Source organism: Capricornis sumatraensis, chromosome 3 (assembly GCF_032405125.1).
Source record: "Capricornis sumatraensis isolate serow.1 chromosome 3, serow.2, whole genome shotgun sequence".
In the NCBI taxonomy this organism is placed as follows: domain Eukaryota; kingdom Metazoa; phylum Chordata; class Mammalia; order Artiodactyla; family Bovidae; genus Capricornis; species Capricornis sumatraensis.
In genome coordinates this window covers 69,129,503-69,150,532 of record NC_091071.1, presented here as the reverse complement: position 1 = coordinate 69,150,532, position 21,030 = coordinate 69,129,503, and the positions used below count along the sequence as shown (strand labels likewise).

Below are 21,030 nucleotides of genomic sequence, written 5' to 3'. Positions count from 1 at the left end.
TTACATCCAAAACGGAATTTAATATATAGAAGAAACCATTATTTAAAAGGTGAGGGCTTTTCTGGTGCTCTAGGGGTTAAGAATCTGCCTGCTAATGCAGGGGACATGGTTCGATACCGATGGGGAGGATCCCACATGCCACAGGGCAGCTAAGTTCTTGAGCCACAACTACTGAGCCCTCACACATGCCTAGATTCTGTGCTCTGCAACTAGAGAAAGCCCAACAAAAAGCTCCCTGCTCTCTACAACTGGAGAAAGCCCCAGCACAGCCAAAAATAAATCAATAAATGAATCTTAAATAGAATAAAAAGATGAAAAATTGCACATAGGACATAATTATGATTTTGTAGGGGATACATTTTTTCCTAGTAAGTTAGCCCAAGCAACTACATAGCCATCCATTATGTTTGATTTATATGCTACAATAAAAGTGAGCAATTAATCTTTAATACTGATATTTTATTAGAAATTTAAAAAGGGAAAGAGAACATTTTAACAAAACCTTGTGTATAGTCTAATTTTTATTCATTCAGAGAACAGTAAAAAAATACATGCCATCCAAAAACATAATTACTTTTTGTTCCATTTATTACTATAATAATGCTACTGATTTTATTTGGAGATTTGCTGTCCTCCAAAAGATGAAAGCACTTTACCAAGCACTCAGGATTGGAGACCAAATGCAGCCCTCAAGGGGTCCAATGTTTTTCTTTCTTTCTTGTTTTTTATGGGAATAAAATTGCTTTACAATGTTGTGGTAGTTTCTGGGGGGTCCAGTGTTTTTCAATCTTCTGGAAATAAATTCCCCAGTGAGACCATCAGAAGGGTGCTTGCTCTCAGCAATTTCTACCCACAGTTGAGACCACCCTGTGCTAATTTGTCAGTCAGTCCACTGTACACACACAGGTCAGATGGCCACACTGTGGACAGGACAGGTGACCTGCCAAAGGTCTTACTGTGAAATGGGGAGCGAGCAGAGCGGTGGCCTGTGTCACCCCACTGTCTTCTCCATCATTCTTTAAGTCAACAGACTTCAACAGCTGTTTCTGACTGAACACTCCTGCCAGGTACTGTATGATTTCATTTATAAGTTATATGCACATTTCACTGTATTGATTATATGCATAAAAATCTAAATAATACATTATTAAATTACATACAATATATATTCTAAACATACAAAAATAGAAATTATACAAGAATGAGAGTGAAAAAGTTGGTTTAAAGTTCAACATTCAGAAAACTAAGATCATGGCATCTGGTCCCATCACTTCATGGCAAATAGATGGGGAAACACTGGAAACAGTGTCAGACTTTATTTTGGGGGGCTCCAAAATCACTGCAGATGGTGACGCTTACTCCTTGGAAGGAAAGTTATGACCAACCTAGACAGCATATTAAAAAGCAGAGACATTACTTTGCCAACAAAGGTCCATCTAGTCAAGGCTATGGTTTTTCCAGTAGTCATGTATGGATGTGAGAGCTGGACTATAAAGAAAGTCGAGCACCAAAGAATTGATGCTTTTGAACTGTGGTGTTGGAGAAGACTCTTTGAGAGTCCCTTGGACTGCAAAGAGATCCAACCAGTTCATCCTAAGGGAGATCATTTCTGGGTGTTCATTGGAAGGACTGATGTTGAAGCTGAAACTCCAATACTTTGGCCTCCTGATGCGAAGAGCTGACTCATTTGAAAAGACCCTGATGCTAAGAAAGATTGAGGGCAGGAGGAGAAGAGGACGACAGAGGATGAGATGGTTGGATGGTATCACCGACTCAATGCACATGGGTTTGGGTAGGCTCCAGGAGTTGGTGATGGACAGGGAGGCTGGCGTGCTGTGGTTCATGGGGTCGCAAAGAGTCAGACGTGACTGAGCAACTGAACTGAAACAAAATAATTTAAATTTTATTTTACATTTATTAATGCAAAATCCTTCTTGGTGTCACTTTTAAGTATTATATTAACTGAAAATGCTTCAGTCAGTTTTTCAAATATTGACTGAATACAATGAGGCTAACCAGTTAATTCTGATATGCTGTTTCAAGGACAATTCATTTGAAAACAAACATAATCTGTAACTTTGAGGCAAAAGTGATTTTCAACATCAAATATTTTAAATAAATTCAAGTTATGGCATTTTGGCTTAGATTTTAAAATCTTTCATAACCACTATAGCTGTTATACTACCTCTATAACACAAATGCTTTTAATCTCTAATCATGCACACATGAGACTTTTCTGAAACTGGAGTTTCTCAATCACAAAACTGGGTGAAAATAAATCTCATTCTCAGAATATGAATTATTTCCAATCATGACTCCTTTCAAAAGAATCAGTTAGTTCAGTTCAGTCGCTCAGTTGTGTCCGACTCTTTGCAACCCCATGAATCGCAGCACACCAGGCCTCCCGGTCCATCACCAACTCCCGGAGTTCACTCAGACTCACGTCCATCGAGTCAGTGATGCCATCCAGCCATCTCATCCTCGGTCGTCCCCTTCTCCTCCTGCCCCCAATCCCTCCCAGCATCAGGGTCTTTTCCAATGAGTCAACTCTTTGCATGAGGTGGCCAAAGTACTGGAGTTTCAGCTTTAGCATCAGTCCTTCCAAAGTAATCCCAGGGCTAATCTCCTTCAGAATGGACTGGTTGGATCTCCTTGCAGTCCAAGGGACTCTCAGGAGTCTTCTCCAACACCACAGTTCAAAAGCATCACTTCTTTGGCACTCAGCCTTCTTCACAGTCCAACTCTCACATCCATACATGACCACAGGAAAAACCATAGCCTTGACTAGACGGACCTTTGTTGGCAAAGTAATGTCTCTGCTTTTGAATATGCTGTCTAGGTTGGTCATAACTTTTCTTCCAAGGAGTAAGCGTCTTTTAATTTCATGGCTGCAGTCACCATCTGCAGTGATTTATGTTGAATTTAAAACTCACTGACTAAAACAGCTATGACCCCAAATAAGAATTAAGTATTGGGGAGGGACAAGATAGGGGTGTGGGCCAAATGGTATCCCGATAAGCGGAACCTAAAATATGACAAAAAGGAACTATCTATGAAACAGACACACAGATATAGAGAACAGAACTGTGGTTGCCAGGTGGGCGGGGGAGGGAAGGATTGGGAGTTTCGGATTAGCAGATGAAAACCATTACATATAGGATGGATAAAAGAAGGTCTTACAGTATAGCAGAGGGAATTATATTCAGTATCTTGAAGCATAACAGAAAAGCCTATGAAAAACAGTGAATGTATATGTGTATAACTGAGTCACTTTGCTGTACAGTAGAAATTAAACCCAACATTATAAATTAACTATACAATAAAATTTTTTTAAAAACTAAAACTAAACGGGGAGTATGTGATTAAGAGACAAACTACTATGTATAAAATAAAGAAGCAAAAAGGATATATCATACAGGGGAATACAGTCATTATTTTGTAATAACTTTAAATGGAGTATAATCTATAAAAATACTGAACCACTGTTACATACCTGAAATTAATGTAATATTGTAAGTCAACTATACCTCAATTAAAGAAAGAATCAAGTAACCACTAATTCCCTTATTCATATAAAAGATTTCTCCTGTGTTCAATCATATATTTTCTTTATATGCTCGTCCTTTAAAGAACGTTTTTAAGCCCTACAAAATCCTATGAACACTGTAGGATTATACTGTGATTTAATCCTTAACTAAAAACATCTTTAACTCTAAATACCCAAATGCCTTTTGAAAGAAATGTCATCTCCACCCTTATTAAATAGCATTTATTTTTTAAAAGCATACAATATATGGCTACTAAGGGTTTTTTTGTTTCTTTTTTTTAGGCTTAGCTATCACTTATGGTTCACTTATATTCAGGTATGTAAATTAATGTAATTAATACTATGGATTTCACTTCATGAATATTCATAAGTACAATGCTACTGTAGCTGTCATCTCTATTAATGACTGTATACTTAATTTTTTAGCATTTAGGCTGAAAGAAAATCTCAGCACTAAGAAGATCACCCACCGTGAACAAATGGGCCAAAGGAAAGAGGCACTCTTTTCCTTAAGGTTATGATTATGATCATGAAGGTGATATTTAACAAGATTAATTAAGTGTTTTTCAAAGCACAATAAGAGCTGAGAACCTTAAACGATTTTTAACCTGCTCTCTAAGCTATGTGGATGAAAGGAAATGAGGAAATGGTTCAAGATCTCATTTGCAGAAGAGAAAGTTCTTTTACTTTGTTGTTAACCATAACTCATCCTATAAATGAGAATTAGATAAGGCAAGATCATGTCAGTTAACAAGTCAAGCACCCTGCCCAAACCAAGCTACTTCATGTAGTATGCCAACCCAATAAAAAGAAGTGCCTCTTCCACTGTTGATGAACAGAAAAAAAAAAAAAAAAAAAAAGGAAAGGCTGAGGTTTTTTATACTGAGCATGGGTTGGGGCGGGAGGGAAAGACTAGACTTTATACCAACTAAAATGCATGACTGTAACGGCAAAATGTGCTGTGCTAAATCACTTCAGTCCTTTCTCTTTGCGATCCCATGGACTATATTATGCCTGCCAGGCGCCTCTGTCCATGGGATTCTCCAGGCAAGGATACTGGCATGGGTTGCCATGCCCTCCTCCAGGGGATCTTTCCAACCCAGGGATCAAACCCACATTTCTTATGTCTTTGCACTGGCAGGAGGGTTCTTTACCACTAGGGCAACCTGGGAAGCCCTCTAAAAGGTTAGGGAAAATTAAACAAAATTCTTTTGTCTGCAAATCACATCTACAAATTTAACACACCTGAATTTGAGCTCAAAAACAAGATTATAATCTCAAGCTGTGACACTCTATGAGATGGAAGGAAAAACAATTATATATATACATACATATGCACACACACATATATACATGTGGTGGTATAATCACTAAGTCATGTCCGACTCTTGCAATCCCATGGACTGTAACCTGCCAGACTCCTCTGTCCATGGGATTTCCCAGGCAAGAATACTAGAATGGGTTGCCATTTCCTTCTCTCAGGGATCTTTCCCACTCAGGGATCGAACCGCTGTCTCCAACCCACGTCTCTTGCATTGTAGGCAGATTTTTTCACCACTGAGCCAGCAGGGAAGCCCATATTTGCATATATATTTCTCCCAAATGCTAAACAATATATACTTCTTTCTGACTAAGAAGTGAGGTTAAATTGTGTTAAAAACTGTAATAAGTCTTTAATTCTAACACTTTAAATGAGGTAAATGGTTAATAAATAGACAAATCTAGTATAGAAAGTCAATCTCTTCTTTTCTGAGAACAGACTTCAATTTACGGTAAAATTATCACAGATGACAGGTGTTAAAAATTCAAAAAAAAAAGAGGAATCAGTAACTGGATTATAATGCTTCTATTTACTTTACTCAGCAGCTATCCAAAGTTTTAAAGGTCTATTAGAATGAAAAACACACAGACAAACTCCTATGTCTAAGAAATGCTATACATGAAACAGAGTGAAAAATCATTCTAATAATGTTCTGACAGAACCCCATCTTATATTTCAAAAGTTTCTTGTGCAAGTGGGCTGCAGCTTAAATATAATTTCCCATAGAAACAAAACTTTTAAAAAAAGTATGTATATTCCCAAGCAGGTCCATCATACATAAAATTCACCCCATTTATTTGAAAAAGTAATTATGTGATAAACAGTAAAGAAAAAATAAAGAAATTGTCTACCTATTCTCATATTGGACTAGAATTGGTCTTTAATCTCCAAAGCACTTCATGGTCCAAAATGTCACATTCTTGTCTCTCTGCAACCCACCTTCTTTAACTCATTTTAATCAAATGAAAATTTCCATTTTTCTCATTGGTTATCTCTATTCCTCCACCTCCTAAACAACATTTGCCATTGTCAGATGTAATTCTGGCCAATCTGGATAGTATAAAATGGCATCTAATTGTAGTTTTAATATGTATTTTTTTCTGTTTACTAATGATATGGAATCTTCTTTCCTCCTTTCTTTCTTCCCTCCCTCCTTCCTTCCCCCATTTGGATATCTTCTTTCTCTTCTGTGTAGCCTGTCTTCTCACCCTTTCGGTGATATGTTTTAATGAACAAAGGTTCTTAAATTTAATGAAGTTCAACTTTTTTATGACAAGTATTTTATGCCCTATTTGTAAAAATCTGTTTATCTTTTGATTATGAATATAATCTCCTATGTTATCCTCTCTAAGCTTTTATCTTCCAAGTTTAGAATACCCCAGCTCAGTTCAGATCAGTTGCTCAGTCGTGTCTGACTCTGCGACCCCATGAATCGCAGCACTCCAAGCCTCCCTGTCCATCACCAACTCCCGAAGTTCACTCAGACTCGCGTTCATCAAGTCAGTGATGCCATCCAGCCATCCCATCCTTGGTCGTCCTCTTCTTCTCCTGCCCCCAATCCCTCCTAGCATCAGAGTCTTTTCCAATGAGTCAACTCTTCGCATGAGGTGGCCAAAGTACTGGAGTTTCAGCTTTAGCATCAGTCCTTCCAATGAACACCCAGGACTGATCTCCTTCAGAATGGACTGGTTGGATCTCCTTGCAGTCCAAGGGACTCTCAAGAGTCTTCTCCAACACCACACTTCAAAAGCATCAATTCTTTGGCGCTCAGCCTTCTTCACAGTCCAACTCTCACATCCATACATGACCACAGGAAAAACCATAGCCTTGACTAGATGGACCTTAGTCAGCAAAGTAATGTCTCTGCTTTTGACTATACTATCTAGGTTGGTCATAACTTTTCTTCCAAGGAGTAAGCGTCTTTTAATTTCATGGCTGCAGTCACCATCTGCAGTGATTTTGGAGCCCCCAAAAATGAAGTCTGACACTGTTTCCACTGTTTCTCCATCTATTTCCCACGGAGTGATGGGACCGGATGCCATGATCTTCGTTTTCTGAATGTTGAGCTTTAAGCCAACTTTTTCACTCTCCTCTTTCACTTTCATCAAGAGGCTTTTTAGTTCCTCTTCACTTTCTGCCATAAGGGTGGTGTCATCTGCATATCTGAGGTTATTGATATTTCTCCCGGCAATCCTGACTCCAGCTTGTGTTTCTTCCAGCCCAGCGTTTCTCATGATGTACTCTGCATAGAAGTTAGATAAGCAGGGTGACAATATACAGCCTTGATGCACTCCTTTTCCTATGTGGAACCAGTCTGTTGTTCCATGTCCAGTTCTAACTGTTGCTTCCTAGCCTGCATACAGATTTCTCAAGAGGCAGGTTAGGTGGTCTGGTATGCCCATCTGTTGAAGAATTTTCCACAGTTTATTGTGATCCACACAGTCAAAGGCTTTGGCATAGTCAATAAAGCAGAAATAGATGTTTTTCTGGAACTCTCTTGCTTTTTCCATGACCCAGCGGATGTTGGCAATTTGATCTCTGGTTCCTCTGCATTTTCTAAAACCAGCTTGAACATCAGGAAGTTCACGGTTCATGTATTGCTGAAGCCTGGCTTGGAGAATTTTGAGCATTACTTTACTAGCGCACGTGGAATAGATTTTGGGGTATGGTGTGGGGTGGGAATTTTTTTCAGGTAGGATATCCATCAATCACAGTTTTTAAAAAAATACAATATAGAATTTCAGCCAGCACAAAAATTTTAAAAGTGAAACATTTCAGGCAATAAAGGAGAAGACACAAGATATAATTCTTCCTCACTTGCCATTCTTCTAAGGAAAGTAGACGAAGGTGAATGAAGGAGTTGTGTCATATCTACATTTAAGTTCAACTTGGAGTTTGCTCAGGTAGCCTTCTCATATTTAACAACTACCACCACAACGATAATAACCGTTAACATGTATTGCACACTTAGTAGGTGTAAGTGCATGATCTCATGTAATTCTCACAATCCTGTGAGATGGATACTATGCTCTCTACTTAATAAATGATGAAACTGAGACAGGAAAGATGTTACCTAACAGCGCCCAAGTTCTTAAACTCTGCCTCTCTCATAACTTTTATTTCTGAGCTCGGAGATCCTCCATCACGCGCATGTGTTTTCATAACTTTCACAGGTTGAGATAACACAACATGCCATTCTTCCTATTTTTTGTCTAGGTTTCAAGAAAATTCCTATAGGGGAATACTCTACATACAAAATGTAAATAATTATGTACTCCTAGTTTGATAATATAGGAAAAATTACAAGAGAATCAAAAGTGTCTTCTGGAAGTAACATGGACATAGTTATAGTTAGCACTTCCGTGATTCTGTGGTCTAGAGAAGTTTTAAAAACAAGTCACTAAAATTACAGTCTATGTGGCTACCTTAGAATGCCTCACATTAATAAGTTTAAAATAATTTAACTAAGAAAAGCTTTTTCTAGACTGAAAACTGCATAAAGTTTACTATTTTTTTGCTGTAAGAACTCAGGCATATTTTTATATTATTCTACTTAGGTCTTAGCCTATATTCCTTATAAAGCTTTTAATGTTACAAGGAAAATAGAGATATATTAAATTTTTTGAAAAAGAAAAAAACCCATTGCTTCACATAATTTTTACAGGATGCAGGAACTTGAAGGATTCTTAGAAAGATCTGCAGGTACTCATTTTACTAAAGGAGAAACAGAGGTCCATAGAAACTTATACCAGATCCCAAAGACAGTAAAGGTCAGATTTTACAATGGCTGCAAATCCCTCTTAAAATAATATTCGTTATCTGTTTCCATGAAATTCTAAAAATTATTCATGACTTTTGAGTTTTATTTTTTCAATGTGTTGTTTTTATAATGATTTACAGGAAAAAAACAGAGTTTAAATCTTCATTTTTATTTCTTTATTCCAAACTCTCAGCAATGTGTGTTTGTGTTCAGTCGTTCAATTATGTCCAACTCTGTGCAAGCCCACGGACAGTAAGTAGCCTTCTAGTTCCTTTGTCCATGGACTTTTCCAGGCGAGAACACTGGAGTGGGGTACCATTTCTTCCTCCAGGGGATCTTTCCGACCCAAGGACCAAACTCGCATCTCTTAACGTCTCCTGCATTGGCAGGTGGATTCCTCACCTGTACCACCTGGGAAGCCCAACTCCTCAGCAATAAGACTACCCTATCTAAGTGATATGTGAAAGGAAAAATAAACAAGCTCTGTCTGAGCTTCCTCCTTTGGGACCAATATACGTACACCCAGGATGTCTACCTGTTCTCTGGAGACTGCAGGTCCCCATGCCATTCTACCAGTTAGGGAAAAGGAAGAGAGCAAGAGATAATGGTGGTTTCTATCACTGCCCATTTTCTAAGTAACTGACAAAAGCTTTGAGCATCAGTGCTGCCACTGAAGGCAGGCAAATCTTCGAATCTGTCTTCAAGAAAATTTCCAACAGTGGCAGAATTACAACACCTTCCTAAGGAATCAGAACTATGAGCGATGCAGACTTAGGGCGCCAAAGATTACAAAAGCCAACCTTCATTGATGGCCTCCAGCAAAATAGCTAGGGGCGAGAAAGGCCAGTAAAATAAGATGAGCACCAGAAAGGTTGAAAAAGGAGGAAATGAGTTGGGTTTTTTAATTCATTACATTGTTTTTAATAAGCTAAATGAGATATTCCCCAGTTAACAATTATTGAGGACACCCACAAGGAAAGCTTTACTCATAGACATGTAACACTAAAAAAGAAAAACCTCCTTTAGCAATGAAATTTTTCAAACTTCAAGAAGAAAATGCTTGTTTATAAAATGTGTACTATAAAATATAAAATTATACTCAGTAAGAGCTCTTTAAATATTTTAACACATCTCCAAATGTTAAATAATTTTATTAAATTCTACTATAAATCAATGAATTGGAATAAATCCACCTATTTTTTTTAAAGGATCTGAGAACTTATAACAAAAATAAACTTTGAAGGCAGCAAATAAGAGCTTTTTACTACTAAAGAGGCTAAATCTCAGTGGGTTACTGATATATTTTAATTTACAGGAAGCTTTACTATACCCCAAGCAAACAAAGTATTAACATAAAATGTAGATATAAAAGCAATTAGTTTCCATTTTCAATTTACTTACCTGACTATAGCACTATTATAAAAACTTTTAACTGAAATCCTATTTTGGAAATTTCTTAGCAACCTTTAAATAAGATCTTATAATACCTATGAAGTTCTTGATTATTACACAGAGTAAAACTGAAAATTCTAATTTGTTTCAGAGGCAGAATCATCATTCCATGGAGCTCAAACAGAAGAAAGTTTTGCTACTGAAACTTCCCACAGTGCACCACACTCAGATACCTTGATCTTTTGCCAGCACATCTGGCTACTCATCAATGTGGTAGCAGCAAAACAGACAGGGGCCTTTCCATGGTATGCCAATGTAGCTTCTCTCTCTCTCTCTCTCCCCATCTCTCTCGTCTCCTGTCTTCTTCCCCCCCACCTGCCCCCGTCTCCCCTCACCTTCCCCACGTCTCCTAGCCTCATAATGTATCACAGTCTTCTAAAGAATCGTGAAGGACACAGGTCTCATGTCTGTTAGACAAGGACTAGCCCTCCTATAACCTTCATTCTCACCCCTAAAACCATGTGACCACCACTGCAACGGAGGCTTCTTCCAGATACCTCAGAAATAGGGTTTCAGTTTAAAACAAGATTTTTTAAAAATCTGCTCAATTCCACTCTTCAAAGTAATATCATGGAGTTTATTTTCCTACCAAGAGAGTATTTTTGAAACCAGAAATAAGGCTGCATTAACTTTATAGGACTCAGAAGTTACTGTTTTTACCATTCTTAATATAAACAAAAAACAAATATTATAAAAAATGTAATAATCATCAAGGTTTTCTTTCCGGTTCATTATTTACATAGTTTTCCTGTGTTACTATTATAATCTATAAGACACTATAGTGAAAGATTCTCAGTCAAAGATTCGTTTCAGTAGAGGAATGTCTTGTATTTTAAAAACCCTGTAAATACCAGTTTGATAATACAAAGTGAACTTCACACTAATCTTTAAATGTCACTAGACAAATGAAAGGAAAAGACTGCTACTCTGAGTGAGGGAGGCCAAGCCCATATATGTCTATACTCTTATTTTCCTTATCTTAAAAAAGCTAAAAGAAAAAAACAAACAAACAAACATAAATCCAGCTGCCCCGTAACAATACTCTATAAGGGTGGGGCTAACAGTTTTATAAAGGTAATCTTTGTGTTAAGTAAAGTCTTTCTGTAAATCATGTTCTCATTTCCATAGATTCAGAAGGTTCAGGCTGTCATTTCCATACTACTTGAGCATTTTTGAAGATGATTCTGTTTATGATATGCCTCCTACCTGTCTCTGAAGTTCTGCCAGGTTGTAAGGTAACGCTCCTTCAGCCAGTGGGGCTATTCTTTCAATATCTGCCAAAGTCAAGCGCCTTCAGGCAAAAATATGGGAAAGAAAGAAAACTGTTAGACATCGACAGACACCTCATACTAAGATCACCTTTCTTCAGAAAGAAAAGGGTAAAAAAGAACTATGGTTTAAAAGTAGTATTTCCCTATTCACACAGATAATTTTAGTAAGAGGGAAAAAAAAACTTCAGACCTTGCTTGCCACACAAAAAGCAAAAGACTCTAAAGAAATAATAGACAGTACATAAATTTAATGACTTTAAAGATCGATTACAAAAACTAAAGAAATAATTCTTCTCAGAAGCAAAGTATAAACACTGTTCAGTTCATACACATTGAATATATTTCTTTAGTATACATCTTTAATGTTTAAGTGCAAAGTATCTTGAGAAGGATAAACACAAAAGTGATAGATACTGGTTGCCTTTAAAGGTACAAGGGAGAAGGGGTGGATGGGAGATGTTTTTACAGCGGGCTCTTTAAAACTCTTTGAGTTTTGAACCGAGTGAATGAACTACTGTTTTAAAATAAGTGTATTCCATGATCCAGGTAGTAGGTCACTTCAGATCCAGTTTTGAGAAGCACTTTTTGCAAGCTTTTATTATCATGAAAGATGTTCAATACCTTTACTACAAATGTAAATTCTAGATGGATGAGGTATGGCCTGATATTTCATGTCAATAATCAAAGACTGGCTGGTTTATCCAGTATCAACTCCAGCTTGACAATTTATTATGTAACATGAAGGCAATAAATTATTTATGTACACTCAACTTCTACTAGTCTTCAGTTCTAGGGTTAAAACCTATTTTTCAGATATGCTTACAGTTACATAACTGTTAAAATCTGATCACTTAGTAGATCATGAGTCCCCTATCCCAAGGTCCTACTGCATGCCCACAGACAAAGCTTTTTCATCTGGATTTGTGCAAGACTTCACAAATTAAATACTCTCTATGTGCTCTGGGTTTTTTCAATCTATAAAAGAGACATAAAACATCTAAGCTTAATTATGATAATCAGCATGATAATAATGTCACAGGCATATTTCAAGAAAATGATACCCTCCAACACAAAATGGTATATACTGCTTAGGAAAATGCCCACTCACAACGAATCAAAAAAAGGTTATAAGATTCCTGAACATGTACTTCAATTTATTTTATAAATTTAGGCAAATATCCACAAATCTCTAAAAATTTCTAACCACCTCTACAGAGTCCAGATTAAATCAATTTTTCTGTCCCTCACTTACTGCTCATTTCCCTCTTCCCTCCTCTATCATTCCTCCTTCCCCTTTTCCCTCTCTCACACTCTTCAACAACCCTTCCTCCCTTCTTTGCCTCTCTCTCTCCATTTCCTCCCTTCCTTTCTCTTCCCCTCCCCTTCTTGCTTTCCCTTCCCTTCCTCCATTTCGCCCTACTTCACCTGTCTCATCCTCCTCCCCTGTTTCTCGTATCTACTTGTGTCTTTTTCTTGAAATTTATACACTGAGCAAATTATTGTATAAATGAACTAAAAGACTACCACTGCTTCACATTAAAGTAAGCATCATGAGGAATTACTGGAATAGTTACCCTGTAGCATTATATAAGTCTGAAAGCTGGTACAGGATGTCAATTTCTAGTGGGGTGACTTGTCCATAGCGTATGGCACTCTGGGCAAATTCCTCTGGAAGAAAAAGAAAATACTTTAAAATCTTCAAAGACTCTTAACATGTAACAAGCTTCTACCTTAACTATTATCTGAAAGCTAAAAGCATTTTAGTATTATTTTGAAAATTTAAAACTGAATTTCAATATCTAAGTTCAGCTACATAGAAATAACTACAAAAATATGAAAACTGGCAAAAGATAAAATGTTAAGATGATGAAACAGTAGAAGCAGGAAAAATAATTTCAGAGGTAAAACAATCTCTTTAGGTTCCTCTAACCTCATCTTGTTTATTTGCTTTGGTCTCCAGAGCTAAAAGATAAAAGAACTGGCTCTCCTCTAGTCACTTAAAACATCCCACCTCAATTCAGCAAAAGGAGTAGCCCTGCCCATCTTTCTGTGGCCACTCCTTCCTCATACAAAGAAGCCGTTGCCACTGACCTGTTTGACAGACTGGGCCACGGTTCTTTTTAAAACTGTCAAAGCCACTTTTCCACTCCTAACCTCAGCATCCCATTAAATCCAACTGGATTTTTGGAGACCATGATGGTCCAAGTGAAACAGACACACATGGTAACATACTTTCTAGATGTGGCTTCACAGTAGTAAACCTAGATCAACCTCTCACCCTAGATAAAGAAAACTGAAAATGCTGAGATTCGAATCAATATGTATTTTAAAAATCTTACCCTTTGTGACTTCAACATCTTTCCTTGTGCCAGCTAGAGTGCTATATATCTTACGAACAAGCTCCATGTTATTCAGTAAGGAGTTAAATGCATTGAAGTATGAGAAGCTAACCTGGTGTGAGATACTTCCTCCGGCTGCCTAGGAAATGACAACACAGAAAGTTAAACAAACAAAAACAAAAGCACATTTAGGGACACAAAGGAGTCTTCATTACTAAAATGATAAACAGCCAGTCCATAAACGCAAGGAAGGTATCATGCTGAAACACTGTCAGTGCATTTCAAGCCCTCAGGAAAGTCTATGTAATTTAGGTGTTAAGGAAGAAAGCAACATCTGGAAGTTGGACTTCATGGTTCATCTACCTATAAGGTCAAAAACAACAAATACAATTATCACAGATCAAAACCAATGATTATTTAAACAGGATTTTCAAGACCTTCAACTATGAAACTCCTGCTATTTCTGGATAATCCAAACCTCAACATACAATATAAGAAACATTTTTTAAACTTGCTTTTTTTTCTACACCCATATACAAAAACCAGTGGTAACTTTAAATTTTAAGACTATTTCACTTTATCAACTTTACTAATCTTTTCTTTTTTAAGCTCCTTGTTATAATTAACATATAGAATGGTCTGTGCTGAGCTCTGAATCTCTGTGACAAAATGTAAAACTACCCAAAAACACTCCAAAAAGATATAGAGAAAATCTAGGGAGGATTTACTTGCTATAAATATGTCTTTAGTGGAATAGTGCTAAAGAGGCTCTCTCATGCCTGGGGAAGAAGGGGGACAATACAGGCTACCCTACTCTGCAGGGTAGGAGGTAACTTCTCCCTCTACCCAACAGTTGGACATAAACTCAAAAGAGAATACTTTTCGTAGCTTGCAAACATTTAACTTCTAAGCCAAGAGTCAGAGGAATCCAGATGATTAAAAACATTCTCTATTAAAAACTCCAATACTTATGGAAATGACAGTGTGACAACCTTAATCATAAAGATCTATATTAAGGACAGTATAGGTAATGATGGGCATATGTTCCCACCCCCATCCCTCACACACAAGCCTTAACCCAAATATATGTGATATTTGTATTAGCCTAAATTCGGATACCAGTGACCCAAAAAGCCAGATCCAAATTATTTAACACATTCCTCCAGAAATTGAGTTGGCATTTGGTAAACTGAGGCTATAACAGCTCTATCTAACCAACCGGAAAAGATTAAACAGGTTCCCTCACCCCAAGGTACTGAGTCCTTCTCCCTAGGATTTTCTTTTCTTCTCTCCTCCCTCTCTCCCTTACTTTCTTTTCTTCCTTCTTTCATTTTTTTGGCTAGGGTATGAGGTGAGGGTAGGCGAGTGGGAGATGGGTGTCAAGGAGGTGAAATGTATAGGAGAAAGTGACACGCTCCATGTTCAAATTCACTGAAGAAAAAGAACAGAAGTTGATCTTTCTACCCTGGTCTAAATCAGGGATAATGATCTTCAGCTGAGACAACACAAGCGCTCATTGGCGTCCCTCCATTTAAAACAAGCAGCAATCAAAAACTTACACATGAGTACAATACAGGAACAAGAAAAGCGGTAAGTGAGGACAGTTTCACCATTCTTTGTGAGGAAGTGGATGACATCAGTTTGCTGTTGGCCCAGATGCTCACTTTACAGAGTTTAGCAGTTTCAAGAACAAAAAACTGTCTGGTCCATGCAGACTGAATGCACAGGTGAAGGGGCAGAGAGAGGAGTGAGCCACAGGGGCTGACACCCACATACTTCCTCCATACCTTCTGCCACAGCCATGGCTACTAAAACAGTGTAGAGGCCAGTGATGATCCCTCTAGCAAACAGCACCCTGCAGGCAACAAAGGAAGGAGCCATCCTTATAGCAAGGCTTTGGGAGCCTGGTGGGATGGAAAGAGGCCAAAGGTGAAGGCAGTAGTGTCTGGGAGAAGTACTGCCCTTGGGAAAAAGGAACTGCACACCCTTGTCTACATACTCCCCTGTTTTCTTTAGGTGGACTCTGTAAATGGAAATTAACAATTTGGAAATATATGAGAGCAAGATTGTGGTGCTGATCTGGGGGAAAACTATTCACTATCCCCACCCCCGACCAACACACACACACCCCTCCCTTACACACATCTGATTACCTCCTACCAACTAACAGTAAAGTGACAACACATGAGAGGCAGACATGCAGAGGGATGCAATCCAGGACAATGGTTTCAAAGGTCTGAGGGAACAGAAAGTTGAAGGTACTGCTTTTTACTTACTGAGACTAAGTTCTCCTCCACGAAGGGAGTAAGCATGTGAGACCGGATGGTAACCATGATGTCACTGAAATCCAGACCAGAAATCAGGCCACTTTTGCTTTTGTCTTTGAGAGCAAAGGCTTGCCTTGCATGTTCCAACTGTAGTTCCTGGAGGAAGAAGTCAGAAACAGGGCCTCAGGCTGACGGAAGCATACCCCAGAATCTGTGTTTTACAAAAGCAGAGACATCCTTCCTCTACATACATTTACTTTAAAAATGAATGATACACATCTCTGAATGTATAGCAAAACTCTTCATGTCTTTTCAAAAGGCACATTTTCCTGAAAATATATTTACTACATGTTATTTCTCAGAAAGAAAAGTCACAGAATGTCAATAAAAAGGGAGGGAGAAAAAAAAAAAAACCTTTGTTTACTTGAAGTTTCCATTACTGAAAACAGAGTATTTTTTTCAGTGCTTTAAGTTTTTGATTTTAAAATATGTAGTAACTCTCCTGCTTGAAGAAGTTCTTGTCATCCCAGAGCACTTCTTAGATTACAGGTGGCTCTCCCTATCCGAGGGTTTCATGTCCTTAGATTCAACCAACCACAGCTCAAATTCTAATATGAAAGTTATGAATAACAAACTGCATAAACAATGTTCATCTATCACTCTATGTGGCCTTGAGTGATACCCACAAACTGTAAAACAATCCAGAAGATCGCAGAACTTTTCAGCTACTGGGCAGCCAAACTTTGCAGTAGGTGATATCAATTAAAATTAAAAAAAAAAAAAGTGGGCTTCCCTGGTGGTCCAGTGATTACCAATCCACCTGCCAAAATCAGGGTATGCAGGTTTGATACCTGATCCAGGAAGATCCCACATGCTGTGGGGGAACTAAGCCCGAGCGCCATAACTACTGAGCCCACGCGCCCTAGATACCATGCTCTCCAATAAGAGAAGCCCCTGCTCGTTGCAACTAGAGAAAGTCCCTGCACAGCCAAAAATTAATTAATTAATTAAATTTTTAAAGTGCAAGTAATACCCTAGTTCAGTTCACTCACTCAGTCATGTCTGACTCTTTGCGACCCCATGAACCACAGCATGCCAGGTCTCCCTGTCCATCACCAACTCCCTGAGTTCACTCAAACTGACGTCCATTGAGTCGGTGATGCCATCCAGCCATCTCATCCTCTGTCGTCACCTTTTCCTCCTGCCCCAAATCCCTCCCAGCATCAAGGTCTTTTCCAATGAGTCAACTCTTCGCATGAGATGGCCAAAGTACTGGAGTTTCAGCTTTAGCATCATTCCCTCCAAAGAACACTCAGGGCTGATCTCCTTTAGAATGGACTGGTTGGATCTCCTTGCACTCCAAGGGATGCTCAAGAGTCTTCAACACCACAGTTCAAAAGCATCAATTCTTCGGCACTCAGCTTTCTTCACAGTACAACTCTCACATCCATACATGACCACAGGAAAAACCATAGCCTTGACTAGATGGACCTTTGTTGGCAAAGTAATGTCTCTGCTTTTGAATATGCTATCTAGGTTGGTCATAACTTTTCTTCCAAGGAGTAAGGGTCTTTTAATTTCATGGCTGCAGTCACCATCTGCAGTGATTTTGGAGCCCCCCAAAATAAAGTCTGACACTGTTTCCACCGTTTCCTCATCTATTTCCCATGAAGTGATGGGACCAGATGCCATGATCTTCATTTTCTGAATGTTGAGCTTTAAGCCAACTTTTTCACTCTCCTCTTTCACTTTCATCAAGAGGCTTTTTAGTTCCTCTTCACCTTCTGCCATAAGGGTGGTGTCATATGCCTATCTGAGGTTATTGATATTTTTCCCGGCAATCTTGATTCCAGCTTGTGCTTCTTCCAGCCCAGCGTTTCTCATGATGTACTCTGCATAGAAGTTAAATAAGCAGGGTGACAATATACAGCCTTGACGTACTCCTTTTCCTATTTGGAACCAGTCTGTTGTTCCATGTCCAGTTCTAACTGTTGCTTCTTGACCTGCATATAGGTTTCTCAAGAGGCAGGTCAGGTGGTCTGGTATTCCGATCTCCTAAGGACTATTTAAAAGTCAAAATTAGAGCATTTCTTTCCTAGGACATATGACATAATCCAAATAAATCTGTTATCACAACATCATAATAGTGCTATTAGATACCATTTTCACACTATTTGCAACTCTGGAAATAATGAAAGTGAGTCGTTCAGCTGTGTCCAACTCTGTGACCCCCCATGGACTGTAGCGCTCCAAGTCCTCTGTCCATGGAATTCTCCAGGCAAGAATACTAGAGTAGGTTGCCAGTTCCTTTTCCAGAGAATCTTCCCTATGGATTTCAGTCTGAGCCACCAGGGAAGCCCTTGGAAACAATATTCCTATTTAAATATATAAATATTATTCACAGAAGATATATTAAACATTGCAATTAGCATTATCATTCTTTTATAAAAGCCTACAAATCAAAGTTGATTTACCCTTTTCTGACATTTAAAATAGCTTTTGATAGAAGTTTCTCCATTTTACTAATTATATTTTTCTGTATCTCAACAGTGGTTGAAAGACATTGAAACTGGTTTTACTCATGATTCATTAAACTATACATTTGTTTTATATGTGTATAAAATATACATATAAATATGTCCATAGTTGTATGATATTTAACAATAAAACAAGTTTTTAAGTATTTTCCTAGCAGGTTAACAAGCTGGAGACAAGTTTATCCAATCTACTAAATCTTCAATAATCTTAACTTTTAAAAAATTTAATAATATCATCACACATATTTGGATTTTCTTGAAAAGACCAACAGAAGCAGAGAAACTAAAAATCAACTGGTAAAAATATATGAAAGATAGAGTACAAAATAAACAACCAGCATGATTTAACAAGGATTTCCAGGTGGCACTAGTGGTAAAAAAAATCCACCAGCCAATCCTGAAGACTCAAGAGATGCAGGTTCAACCCCTGGATCAGGACGATCCCTTGAAGCAGGAAATGGCAACCCTCTACAGCGTTCTTGCCTGGAAAATTCCATGGACAGACGAGCCTGGCAGGTTAGAGTCCATGGGGCCGCAGACAGTCGGGCACAACTGAGCAACTAAGCACACACACGATTTGACAAAGTAGTTTTCTTTTCCACCCATTTTTAAATTCCAACTTATTAAAGTATATAAGCATCTGAATGCAGAGTTCCAAAGAATAGCAGGGAGAGATAAGAAAGCCTTCTTCAGCGAACAATGCAAAGAAATAGAGGAAAACAACAGAATGGGAAAGACTAGAGATCTCTTCAAGAAAATTAGAGATACCAAGGGAACATTTCATGCAAAGATGGGCTCAATAAAGGACAGAAACGGTATGGACCTAACAGAAGCAGAAGATATTAAGAAGAGGTGGCAAGAATACACAGAAGAACTATACAAAAAAGATATTCATGACCCAGATAATCACAATGGTGTGGTCACTCATCTAGAGCCAGACCTCCTGGAATGTGAAGTCAAGTGGGGCTTAGAAAGCATCACTACAAACAAAGCTAGTGGAGGTGATGGAATCCCAGTTGAGCTATTTCAAATCCTGAAAGATGATGCTGTGAAAGTGCTGCACTCAATATGCCAGCAAATTTGGAAAACTCAGCAGTGGCCACAGGACTGGAAAAGGTCAGTTTTCATTCCAATCCCAAAGAAAGGCAATGCTAAAGAATGCTCAAACTACCGCACAATTGTATTCATCTCACACGCTAGTAAAGTAATGCTCAAAATTCTCCAAGCCAGGCTTCAGCAATACGTGAACCGTCAACTTCCTGATGTTCAAGCTGGTTTTAGAAAAGGCAGAGGAACCAGAGATCAAATTGTCAACATCCACTGGATCATGGAAAAAGCAAGAGAGTTCCAGAAAAACATCTATTTCTGCTTTATTGACTATGCCAAAGCCTTTGACTGTGTGGATCACAATAAACTGTGGAAAATTCTTCAAGAGATGGGCATACCAGACCACCTAACCTGCTTCTTGAGAAATCTGTATGCAGGTGAGGAAGCAACAATTAGAACTGGACACGGAACAACAGACTGGTTCCAAATAGGAAAAGGAGTACGTCAAGGCTGTATATTGTCACCCTGCTTATTTAACTTCTATGCAGAGTACATCATGAGAAACGCTGGGCTGGAAGAAGCACAAGCTGGAATCAAGATTGCTGGGAGAAATATCAATAACCTCAGATATGCAGATGACAACACCCTTATGGCAGAAAGTGAAGAGGAACTAAAAAGCCTCTTGATGAAAGTGAAAGTGGAGAGTGAAAAGTTGGCTTAAAGCTCAACATTCAGAAACAAAGATCATGGCATCTGGTCCCTTCACTTCATGGGAAATAGATGGGGAATCAGTGGAAACAGTGTCAGACTTTATTTTGGGGGGCTCCAAAATCACTGCAGATGGTGACTGCAGCCATGAAATTAAAAGACGCTTACTCCTTGGAAGAAAAGTTATGACCAACCTAGACAGCATATTCAAAAGCAGAGACATTACTTTGCCGACTAAGGTCTGTCTAGTCAAGGCTATGGTTTTTCCAGTGGTCATGTATGGATGTGAGAGTTGTACTGTGAAGAAAGCTGAGCGCTGAAGAATTGATGCTTTTGAACTGTGGTGTTGGAGAAGACTCTTGAGAGTCCCTTGGATTGCAAGGAGATCCAACCAGTCCATTCTGAAGGAGATCAGCCCTGGGTGTTCTTTGGAAGGAATGATGCTAAAGCTGAAACTCCAGTACTTTGGCCATCTCATGCAAAGAGTTGACTCATTGGAAAAGACCCTGATGCTGGGAGGGATTGGGGGCAGGAGGAGAAGGGGACGACCCAGGATGAGATGACTGGATGGCATCATGGACTCGATGGACGTGAGTCTGAGTGAACTCAGGGAGTTGGTGATGGACAGGGAGGCCTGGCGTGCTGCGATTCATGGGGTCGCAAAGAGTCGGACACGACTGAGCAACTATCTGACCTGAAAGTATAACTGACAAAATTGTAGCATATTTAAAAATGGGTACAATGTTATGATTTGACATATGTATACATTGCACAAGGACTC

General features: G+C 38.6%; 1 protein-coding gene across 1 annotated transcript in view; it reads right to left on the bottom strand.

The window, feature by feature from the left end:
• The window catches only part of SLC25A12 (solute carrier family 25 member 12), a 99,535-nt gene that overhangs the window by 28,210 nt on the left and 50,295 nt on the right, over positions 1 to 21,030 (bottom strand). Inside the window, exons 6-9 of the mRNA XM_068968469.1 lie at positions 15,967 to 16,113; positions 13,691 to 13,829; positions 12,926 to 13,019; positions 11,287 to 11,371 (exon numbers count right to left, since the gene is read on the bottom strand). Coding sequence (XP_068824570.1) covers positions 11,287 to 11,371; positions 12,926 to 13,019; positions 13,691 to 13,829; positions 15,967 to 16,113 — 465 coding nt within the window. The remainder of the gene's footprint in view (positions 1 to 11,286; positions 11,372 to 12,925; positions 13,020 to 13,690; positions 13,830 to 15,966; positions 16,114 to 21,030) is intronic.